The 12,208-nt window shown below is 34.5% G+C and overlaps 1 protein-coding gene across 3 annotated transcripts in view; it reads left to right on the forward strand.

Annotated features, from left to right (window-relative positions):
- The window catches only part of slc44a2 (solute carrier family 44 member 2), a 36,952-nt gene that overhangs the window by 4,919 nt on the left and 19,825 nt on the right, over nucleotides 1–12,208 (forward strand). For 2 of the 3 annotated variants that reach the window (XM_051707723.1, XM_051707721.1), the window contains exons 2-10: nucleotides 5,022–5,070; nucleotides 5,226–5,299; nucleotides 5,407–5,491; nucleotides 5,639–5,723; nucleotides 6,130–6,243; nucleotides 8,147–8,207; nucleotides 8,347–8,473; nucleotides 8,737–8,820; nucleotides 9,029–9,141. In XM_051707723.1, the coding sequence (XP_051563683.1) occupies nucleotides 5,022–5,070; nucleotides 5,226–5,299; nucleotides 5,407–5,491; nucleotides 5,639–5,723; nucleotides 6,130–6,243; nucleotides 8,147–8,207; nucleotides 8,347–8,473; nucleotides 8,737–8,820; nucleotides 9,029–9,141 (792 nt within the window). Of the gene's footprint in view, nucleotides 1–5,021; nucleotides 5,071–5,208; nucleotides 5,300–5,406; nucleotides 5,492–5,638; nucleotides 5,724–6,129; nucleotides 6,244–8,146; nucleotides 8,208–8,346; nucleotides 8,474–8,736; nucleotides 8,821–9,028; nucleotides 9,142–12,208 lie in introns of all 3 variants that reach the window. The other variant, XM_051707722.1, reaches the window with a different exon arrangement.

Genomic DNA, 12,208 nt, shown 5'->3' on the forward strand with positions numbered 1-12,208 from the left:
ACTTGATTTTACTCGCATGGAAGGGCTTATTTGGTAGAAAGTGGTAGATTGTGCCTGACATCTGCTGTTTCTGCATTGAAGAGGAGGCAGAAACATGGTAATCTGTTTTTTGTTTCTCTTAACTGCATGTAAAGTGAAATGAACATTTTTCCATGTTGATATAAACAATTGACGTCACCATAAATAAATGTATTCAGAGTTGTGTCATAATTAACCAAAATGGCGTAATTTGCCATTGAATTTTAAGGAATTTTAAGATGCACTAAGCGTTTATTTTGTTAAAGCTGAGGTATTTAACTTTTAAAGAGTTAAAACACTTTCTCCTATCCCAGTAAGCCTATAAGTAAGCCATTCATAGGTTAATTTTCTCGAAAACTGTAAACACCGTGTCTCTGTGGTGCCATAAAAATTCCTGTTTGTTTTGAGAGACCCGCTTAGACCCGCGCCAACAACATTACTCAACCAATGGCATGAGTTGGGGGCGGGACTGACTTTTTGAGCAACTGCAGATGAGGAGTGTATTCAGAAAGCGGTTTTGAAAACATTGTTTGTTTTTCTAATTCCGTTGGGTAGCGCTAGTGTCGCAGAAATTACACACTTCAGCTTTAATTGCTAAACTTTTAAACATAAAGAAATGAATAGTACTTTTAAAAAATATGTTTTAAATGATGTACACTAGCATGAGATTAACTTGAAGACAAGTCATATCAGTCTACATGGTGCTGGGCACAGATTTATGCCGAACATTGCTCGCTTTATCTCGATAATCCTGTGTTATTGGACACTTTCACTCTTTTATGGCACCAGTTACTTAGAACCTTTCCTCTTGCATGATGTTGCATCAAAGCTACATATACAGGATATTACTTAGTGCACCTAAAAATAAATGTATTTGGCTACAAATTGAGAATTTTTGTTTTACTGCTTCTTATTTCATTCTAGTATGATATGCAAATATACAGTACCATACATGTACAGTTAAGAAAATAGGCATGACTAGTTTCCTGTTAAGTTTCAAGCAGATGTCGGAAGTGGTTAGAAGTATTGCAGAAGGTAACTGTAAACATTAAAACTAAAAATACAGTAAAGAAAGTCTGAGGCAGTAATGGGAAGGGGAGCACATGTTAAACAAGATTCGTTCAATTTTCCCATCAATAAGGAATTTTCTGAGCATTTGGTATGAATTATAACCTAAAGTTATTACGTTACATCACTTCATAACCTGACATACCATTTTAGAGAGGTAGAAACTGATCTGTTAGTATCTACATTACAATATATTACAAATAGAATTGATTACTTGCTTTATTACTTTGAATCCAGTGAATAATACATAATTAGGTTATTAAAGTGATTTATATATGGCAGTTTATCACCATAGTAAAGATGTTCATTGAGAAATGCTGGACAATGTGACTGGCAAAAGATAGGGTCATTAGGGAGCTGTTTGTGGATCTGCTAAGTGCATCTGTCTGATTCACTGATGAGTGGTCTAAGTGGACGGCAACTCAATAAAAAAAATTGTCAATAACACATACTCACACACACTGTAAAAAAAATCCTGTTGTTTTTACAAAAAAAAAAAAAAAAAAACTGGCAGCTGTGGTTGCCAGAAAAATTATGTAAAAAATACAGTAAAAATGTAAACAACTTTACAGAACAACCTGTACATTTTACAGTTCAAAACTGTTGTAATTTACATGACCACGATGGCAATAAAAAAATAAAATAAATAATTATGTTAAATTTACAGTAAAAAAAGTCATAAACTTAATATTAGCTTTCTGAAACTGTAAAAATCTGCTTTTTACTTTATAATGTATAATCACCGTAGTAACTACAGAAGAGAACATGATGACATGAAGTTCACCAACAGTGGCTCTTCCAGAAGCAATGACCAATAAACATGTAGAGACGGTGCTCAGTGTCACTCACACAAACAATAAACACCATCAGGGTAACACATGTGATATTTAAATAATGCAGTAAACATTAACTAAACTACATCAAATATAACACAGAACACCCCAATGTACGTAACTGATATTAAAAATAAGAAGAAACATAACTATTCCCATAAAATATAATGAAATATGATGGGTCATGCAGGGAATTGTGGGAACGCCTGATTACTGTTTTTTACTGTAATTTTAACAATAATTTACTGTAAAAAGTACATGTACTCTCTTGTTAAACATAATGTACATTTTATACCATTAATTATACAGGAAAATCATTCTTTTTCAATCTAAAAAAATGTAAATTTTACAACATTTTATTGTAAAAACTACTGTATTGTCTTTTAAAATATATTACCATTTTTTACTGTATATTTTACAGTTAATACTCGTTAATCAATTAACGTTTTATTTCTGTAGCATTTTAACAGTCTTTTACTGTAAAAATTACAGAATTTTTTTACAGTGCACATAGACTGCACATTGCGAACCAACGCCTTACTGGTGTAGTGTAGTGTAACCTCAGCCGTATGTATGGGTAGGATTGGATTACATGTAATCTGGACTATGTAATCAGATTACAAAAATATGATTATATGATTACATTTTGATTACATTTCAAATCACACAACTGCAATATCTGGTGCTTAATTTACTGATTATGCTCCTATATTTAAAAGAGTGGTCTGAACCACAGCCTGTAATATGTGTGATAGGCCTAGCCAGATAGCACTACATACATACAGTACTAGAAGACCAAATACAAAAATAACTTCACTTTCAAAGAGACATGGGGGGAAAGCAAAAGCAATGCAATCTTTGCCTTACAAAAATGATATCTATTACAAAAAGACTCATTCTGTCTTAAGAAGCACTTGGAAGTTCTCTATATACACTCACAGAGCACTTTATTAGGAACACTATGGTTCTAATAAAGTGCCCGACGTGGTCTTCTGCTGTTGTAACCCATCCACCTCAAGGTTCAACGTGTTGTGCATTCTGAGATGCTATTCTGCTCACTATAATTATACAGAGTGGTTATCTGAGTTACCGTAGCCTTTCTGTCAGCTCAAAGCAGTCTGGCCATTCACTGTTGATCTCTCTCATCAACAAAGACGTTTCCGTCCGCAGATCTGTCGCTCACTGGATGTTTTTTGTTTTTGGCACCATTCTGACTGTGAATAGTTTTGATATTTTTAGTGTTGTTTAGAATTTTAGTCATGTAATTTGTAAGTAATTTATAAGTAAAATTGAAAGTGGTCAGGGTTAGTTACAAGTTACAACCTTCAGTTATAAGTTCATTACACTTTTTCAACCACTTCAAATCTAATAAAGCTGAAACTGTGAGACCTATAAAATCAAGTTAAAGTAGAAGTTAAATGGATGAAAACAAAGATGTTGATTTAACATAATGATAAGCATTTTTACAGTGTAGAAAAAGAATAAAGCGACTATCTAAATTAAATAAATGCAATTATTTGGAAGAGCTTGCAGTGGTGTACAGACATAGACCCTGATCAAATTAAATGACCATACAAAATTGTTGTTAGCATGTAACTGATTAGTAAATAGGGCTACTACAATAGTAAAGTTGCAGTACAAATGTTCCTGTAGTGGTAATCTTTGAAGAACATGCTTTATTTTAGGCACTGGGAGCTTTATAACATTTACTTTATCCTCTACAGAATACGCTTCACCTATACAGATACTGTGCCTTTGCCAAATTCACACTTGGCAAAGTTTAGTGTGAGTGAGGCATTGCACACATGACTGAAGACAACATGAACACTTTCCAAATATTCAGACCAGTTAGTCCAAAACTCATTTCATTAAATAATTTGCAAATTTCCACGCTGTCTTTCTCTAATGTAGTTGCTCATACCAGCTTTGCGGTCTACAAATATTTGAGAGAGAGCACACTATTTAAAAACAGTGCCTCTGTCAACGGCAGTTTACTTACAATTGCTGGACGATAATATGTCTTTGGTCGATAACAGTGATCAAAAACAGAACCAAACGGGATGGTATCCTGTTTTACAGCCGCGAGTTGCTAAAACGAATGATATTTAGGGGATTCACTCCTGCATTTAAAGGAATATTTCAGATTCAATAAGTTAAGCTCAAAGGACTGCATTTGTGTAATAATATTTATTGCCACAACAATCAATTTCAAATTGTCCCTCCTTTCCGTCAATAGCAAAAATCTGGGTTACAGTGAGGCACTTACAATGGAAGTGAATAGGGCCAATTTGTAAATGTTAAAATACTCAGTTTTAAAAGTATAGCAACAAAACATAAACAACATGCATGTTAACAAGTTTAGTGTGATAAAATCTTTCTAACCTTTACTGTGCAATGTCAATTCCAATTTTAGAATTTTGTTGCCATGACGATGTAATGCTGTAAACCCTGTAATCCCTGTAATTTACGAAATGAAGATTTAAACAACAGCTCAAAAAATATACAAGTTTTAACAGAAGAATAAATGTAAGTGCTTTTATAAAATAATAAGCTTCACATTTCTGCCTTTTAAACCCTTCAAAAATTGGCTCCATTCACTTCCATTGTAAGTGCCTCACTGTAACCTTGATTTTTTTTTTTGAAAAAGAGGGAAGAGTCAAATTATTTTTTTAGTAATCAACATTATGCCACAAATGTTGTTGATTGAGCTTGAAATGAACCTAGAATATTCTTTTAAATGCATTGTCACTCCAAAAGCAGTGTGTACGTGGGCCTATTCACCCTCTTTTACCCGAGGCAATGGGAAAGAATCAGTTTGTTGAACTGAGTTAACCTTTCAGTGATCATGGGAAATGATCCATTAAACTGCCCAATAAAATCTGCCACTTGATTTTGTATGATGGCACAGCCTCATCACAGCAGAAGGCAACCCCTTTGAGCGATATCGTGGCAGAGAAGGAAAACAACATGTGCCCATGCACACATACTCCCTGTGCTCTGTGAACTAATATCTAAAAATGAAGTATTTCATTTTGTTTCCTGGATCTGCACACAATTGACAGTTCTTCTGAGAATAAATACTTGTTTTTGATGTCGTTACAGGTGAGGCAAGGAAATTTGACCCCACATTTAAAGGCCCAATTTATAACAGGTGAGACAGAACCTTTATAAGAGAAATCACTTGTAACGTTTATAAACCATTTATAAGCCATTGCCACAATTTTAACTTTTGTATGTAATTCCATAAACTTCCAAGGAAGGATATATGCTGTAGTAGTGAATGTGTCAGCTTTTCTCGTTGAACAGGGGCTGCACAGATATTCTCTGTTGTATCTTGTTCATCTTAGCCTTGCTGGGATACTTTGCAATTGGAATTCTGGGTAAGTTTGAGCTTTTCCATTTTCACATTTCTATGCACAGATCCGCTATGTGTAGATGTGCAGAAATGATCAGGTGTGCTTAGAGGTGATGTATGTTTATTCCACAGCATGGTCTCAGGGTGACCCCCGTAAGGTGATTTACCCGACAGACAGTAAGGGTCAGTTTTGTGGGCAGGTTGGCACCCCTCTTGAGTGAGTAAAGCTACATTATCCCTTTACAAACTTCCCTAGGCATGTTTCCACTAGTGATAGACTATATGACACATTTAATGCAATTCTCTGGTTTGTATATTGTGAAATCTCAGACATGACTAATGTCTCTGTACTTGTCATAATCAGGAAAAAGCCTCTGCTGTTCTACTTCAACATCATGAAGTGTGCCAGTCCTCTAGTCCTGCTAGAGTTTCAGTGCCCCACCACTCAGGTTTGACTGCATCACCTATAGGATTGTTATAATGAAATCAAAATTGGAGTGTCTCTAGAATTTAAATGTCCCTCCCACTAATTTTGCCTGCCTCTGACTAGCAAAAGAAAGTAGAAATCATGATTCATTACTGGGACGTAAAATAAAGGCTATTGGTTATTTAACAAAAAGAGGCAAGCCCTTTGGTATTTTATATTTGATAAGTTTTGTATGGCCTAACTTACTGTTATAATAGGAAATACTTCTCAAGCTATTTCAAGGGGTTATTTACGATATTCCAACTTCTGCGTAAAAATAAAATCCACATTTTGGTACAAATAGTATTTTTATTTCTCTATTATACGTTTAGAACCATGTAATAACATTGTTTGTCACAGATGTTTCACAGCCTTGTTCATTTTGGCAGATTTGTGTGGAGAGCTGTCCCAATAAATTCATGACTTTAGTGAAGGCTTTAAGAAACAAAGATGATATGGAATACTACAAGCAATTCTGCAAAGAGGGATTTGACCATACCAAGGTAAGTTCTGGAGAGGAAGGAAAAGACATCACATCAAAGAGATATTTTTAAGATAAAGAACACTCAGTTTTTGGATAATTGAGAAGCATTTACATGTAATCAGAGAGGTGTTATTAAGGTTTGCTTGATGTTAGGGGTCAACCGATTATCGATTATAAATTTGTCTAATTATCAGACTCGTTATTTTGTCGACATGAGGTACCGCATAGTAGAGCTGCAGACGCGGTTATTTTAACGACAGTAGACCGTAGTGGAGAAATACAGTGAGCATCTTTCTCTAAAATACACTGCAGAAAACGAAAATGAAGCAGAAAAAATATTCATGTGTCTGAAATGACTCCGATGGTTCAGCTAGGCAAGGTTTGTGACAGGACAATTTATCGTGGTTCCAGAGCGCGTTTAGACTAGAAACGATTTTTTCCCCATCTAAAATTAGCATAATGAATCAACATGTTTTGAGCCTATTGATAATAAACAGAGATTTTTGTTTACATTTTGTGAAAATTAATCTGAGATAACATCATCTCTGGCATGGATGGCAAGAAAGAACTCGTAAAATTACGAGTTCCCTGCTTATGTTGAAAAACATTTGCATTAATTGATAGTCAGCCCCTTTATACTTAATGTTAGCAATCAGTATTTTTAAACTGCACTATTTAGATGTACATTGATTTATTATTTTTGGTAGATTTGCATTTTAAAATATAAAACTGGTTCATTAAGACTTTTACTTAAATTTTTTCTCAGGAGTTACCCCTGAACCCCCACACAGTATCTTTCCTATGTATATATAAACAGTAGAAGATCCCCCATAGTCCACTACTTTGGTTGTCTTAGGCCACAATGTCCTCATTCTTGCCTAGTTCTTAAGAGACTTTTTGACTGTTGATTTAAAATTAAAATTTTTACTACAAATGTATATCCGCCCCAAATATCGGTTATCTGTCTCTTTGATTACTAATAATCGGTATCGGCCCTGATTAAAACAAATCGGTCGACCCCTACTTGATGTTATTGCTAAAACAGTCATGGTAATAAATTGAAAACTCGAATAAGTTGACTTTACTCATTGATTGAGTAAACTCGCTTCCTCAATTGAATTGAGTAATGGTGTCTCCAAAACTTGTGTAACCAAGTTCACTTAACTTCGTGTTCATATAGAATGAACTTAACTATTTAAGTAAAGGTAACTAGTTGCAAGTTGACTTAACTCAGATTTTCTATTTAAATGTTGTTGTTTCAACTTAATAATTTAAGTTGAATGGACTAAAATTTGTGGTCCTACTTAACCAAAGGGGACACAGATCACCCTAATGGTGACATCACATGAAACAACTGTTTGCAACAAAACAACATAAATAAAACTACAAAGAGCTAAAACCTCTATGAATTCTTAATAACAACTATATAAAAAGATAAATAGTAATAGCTAATAGTAAATAGTAAATAGTTAAATATATGTTTCTTTTGACCAAGGAAACATAATTAAATAATTCAAGCGCAGGGCATTGTGGGTGTTCCCAATAGCCAAAATTTTGTACTCAGTAGTTAGGGTTATTAACGCTTAAATCTTAAGTGTATGAATTTTAAGAAAAATAAGTTCAAGGAACTTAGATATTTGAGCGATGAGCCCAAAACTTGACATTTTAAGGAATGTTTAATTAAGACAACTTGATTTTTCCAGTAATGACAACACAAGGGTTTACAGTGTAGAGCGGTTAAGAGTTTGGGTTAGCAACCCAACAATAGGTAACACACTTAATCTTAAATTGCTTTTAGTGTGTAAGTAATTTATGAAATGTATTGTATTACATTTCATAAATTACTTACACACTTAATCTTAAATTGCTTCGGGGAGACAGTCCATGTAGTAAATATATCCTGTACTTCTCCACTTTTCCAGAAAGCTCCTGAAATCCTGAGGGATGGTTTGTGTCCTTCAATAATCACACCTAGCAAGCCTTGTAAGCCTTTATATCTTTCTTAATATGTCTGTATTACATTTCATAAATTACTTAAACTACTGTGATTTTACATCAGTTGCCTACTTTGTTGCAAATTAAATTACCTTAAATTGTGGGACATTTCTACCCTGTCTTTCAGTCACACGGAGATGCTTGCCTGCTCTAGAGACCTTGAAAGGTGGTGTTGTTGTGATTGGCAATAAAACTACATTTATGGATGAGCTAGGAGAAAATATAAATGCTACAGATCTGCTTGAAGCCTCAAAGTTAGTGATATTATAATGCGTTTGTATGTGGTGTTGTGTGTGTGTTACATTTCATGTTAATAATGTTGCCTCAATTAATATGCCTCAATGATTGATTTTAAAGAAATTTCTTTGTAATTTTATACGATAAACAATATTGGATAAACTCTAGTTTCAGAGGCAAAACCAGTTGGGAACCACTGATATAGAGAAGCCTGGTTTCATTTGATGTCACATAGCTAAAATCATAGGGTTTGTGATTGTCATTAATGTTTGTTTTACAGAAAATCCAATGTAGTGGTTGAGGCCCGGGCTGTAGCCATGAGGATCTTTGAAGACTATACTCAGTCCTGGCACTGGATACTTCTGTAAGTGTGTGATTCTGAGTTAATTTTCTATTTTCTCTGCTAAAGCACACAGGAGTTACTGGTTACAGTTGCTGCTCGCGTATTGCCTTTGTGTTTAAGTACCATTTCGCTTTCTAGTATGGCAATCAGATTTAACATCAGTAACCTCTAGATCTCAATAAATTAAAGTATAATTCTAATGATCAAATCTCTGTCTGGTTCTTTACAGTGGTTTGGTGATTGCCATGCTGGTCAGTCTGATCTTTATTCTTCTCTTGCGTTGTTTGGCTGGAGTCATGATCTGGGTTATGATCATCATGGTCATCCTTGTCATTGGATATGGTAAGACTGATGTTTCCTGAAGCATTAAGTTTCTGTGCATGTTCAGGGTTCCCGCAGATCCTTAAAAAAGTCTTAAAAATTTCTTAAATTCAGTTTTCCAAAATTTAAGGTCATAAAAAGTCTTAAATATTTTAATTAATACAACAAAATTCTTAATTTTTATTTAAAGAGGTCTTAAATTTGTAGGCGTAAAAGACAGGAATCACGATATCACCTAATGTGATTATCAAACTTCAAAAGAATACGATTTAATTAAATAAATGCATGCGCTGCATCCTTCAAAGTGAAAACGCTGCACTGTAGAACGTATTTTTTCCAATCACGTGGGGGCTTGTGAGGGTTTTCAGCTGTTGCAGAGCAGTTCACAATCATTAAGCCATATCGGAAATTTATGACAAGCAATTACTAATGATCAGCTGTTGGTGATGATGATATAATGTTGATGAAATATGACAGTGTTTACTTTTAATTGTTTATATTGTAATACGTTGTAGATTATTGTAGGAGTGCAGATTTTATATCCCCTATTTGTTTGAATGAGCAGCTGGAAGCAGTGAAGCGCAAACATTTAAGATAATAATTTTTAGCAGTGTATTTCAAAGTTAAAGTGCCTTTAAAGTTAAAAGTTCCAGGCTATGAATCAAGTCACCCACCCCCTCCCTGTCTGGCCCTCCTCATCACAGGAAGGAAAGACTAAGAACATTTAATATAGGCTACCAGTTTAAAAAAAATGTTGGCAGACTAACTTGCTTTCTTTCAACACATTATCGAATCAGCACAATCCAATATCGGTCAACCTCTAATTTGTATTTATTTATATAATGGTACATAAACCAATTTTAATGTGATATATATGTGGAAAGCATGTCTTGCATACAGTAGATCCTACCCTGTTTTACTGATAAATGTTAAAGCCATGTTGAATGTATACCCTTGCCTGTTTAACCCTCTGGGGTCTGAGGGTGTTTTGGGCCTGGGAGAAGTTTTGACATGCCTTGACGTTTGTGCTTTTTTCAGTTGCTTAAAAACATATTAATGGCTAAAGTCTGATAACACTGTATTCTGCACAAACTGGGCTACAATAATATGTGAACAACATGTACTGTATGTACATGTTTTTATTTTTGAGAAAATAATGTTTATGCGTGGTTTTTGAAAAAACAAAAATTTTAAGTCACTGAAATAAGGCCATATAACACATACTAAACATTTATTCGCAAGATTTTTGAGAACTGGATCTTGTAGCCTAGAGTTTTTGCTACAAAAATGATGTGAAAACCATCCTGATCACTCATTCACACAAAACAATATAGTCATTTAACTGTTGTAAGACACTTAGAAAGGCCATATGCGAGGAGGCATGGATAATCATGAATATTGATGTGATTCACACCTGAGGACCCCTCCCCTGAGAGAGAATGAATGTGAGGAGACTTAATGATTGAATGTATTGTTTGTAGCTTATTCACAAAATCAAGTTTAAGTTAAAAGAAGTAATCTGACTATACATTTTCTTTACATAAAGACTTTACTTAAAAACTTTAGACCTACACTACCGTTTAAAAGTTTTTAGATCTGTAAGATTTTTTAATGTTTTTAAAAGAAGTCTCTTCTGCTCACCAAGGCTGCATTTATTTGATGCAAAATACAGCAAAAACAGTGATATTGTGAAATATTTTTACAATTTAAAATAACTGTTTTCTATTTGAAAATATTGTAAAATGCAATTTATTCCTTTGATCAAAGCTGAATTTTCAGCATCATTACTGCAGTCTTCAGTGTCACATGATGTGTTTTTGTGAGTGTACACAAATAAAAGTAGACACTTTATAGTCTCTAATGATGTCTTACACTTATCTGTATGCCCAAAAATGACGTGGAGTATTTTAAGTTGTTTCCGCTGTTATGAGGAAAAAATCCAGCAAGACGCGCCGGCGCGTCCGTCGACCCCAGAGGGTTAAGTAAGAGTCTTTATTTTGAGATTGTGTTGTTTGTCTTGGTATTGGGATACGGTATTAATTTGATTTGTTCAGGTCTTGAAAAGGGTCTTAAAAAGTCTTAAATTTGATTTGAAAAACTCTTAGTGCTTAGGGTAACACTTTACAATAATGTTCCATTCGTTAACATTAGTTAAATACATTAGTTAACATAAACAATACTAACAATACTTTTACAGCATTTATTAATATTTGTTTAATTTCAACATATAGTAATACATTTTAATAAAATCAAAAGTTGTATATTTTTAACATTAGTTAATGCATCATGAACTAATAGTGAACTATTGTATTTTTAATAACTAACATTAACAAACATTAATAAATGCTGTAAATAATATATTGTTCATTGTTCGTTCATGATACCTAATTCATAAACTAATGTTAACGAATGCAACCTTATTGTAAAGTGTTGCCATGGTCATTTTGCTCTGTTTAACCATGGCATATATTTTGCATAAAGAAGATTAAGCCTTTTTTAGAATCATTAAGTTCCCTATCTGTCACTCACTCGACGTTGTGTCAGTGTAGTGACACTAGGGGTCACACTTGGGAGCCCCAAACACCTCTGCTTTTTTTTAAAAAGGCCAATGAGAATTGGCAAGTGGAATTTGCATGCCACTCCCCCGGACATATGGGTGTAAAAGGAGCTGGTATGCAACCACTCATTCAGATTTTCTCTTCGGAGCTGAGCGGTTGCATTCAATGCACTGAATTCAATTCCCTCAAAAGACGCACCTCAAAACTGCTGGATTTACGGCGCATTTCAGCGGCTTCTCCCCCTCTGCACCCATGGAGTGCAGAGAACACCCCTGGGCGCTTTGGCAGAGCAGAAATAAGAGAGTATATTCTAAAAGAGTATATTTTCATTCATAAAAAGAGCGGCACACATACGGAACGTCTTTTTAAAGATGCCTTTCCGTTTGTGTGTTATTCCTGGTTGCGGTCGTTATCTCTCCGCTTCTGACGGCCACGATCGCTGTCTTACGTGTCTGGGCACTGCCCATGTGGAGACAACGTTCGTGGATGAGTCATGTCCTCATTGCGAGAACATGACCATGGCAACGTTG

This window comes from Myxocyprinus asiaticus, chromosome 9 (assembly GCF_019703515.2).
Source record: "Myxocyprinus asiaticus isolate MX2 ecotype Aquarium Trade chromosome 9, UBuf_Myxa_2, whole genome shotgun sequence".
NCBI lineage: Eukaryota > Metazoa > Chordata > Actinopteri > Cypriniformes > Catostomidae > Myxocyprinus > Myxocyprinus asiaticus.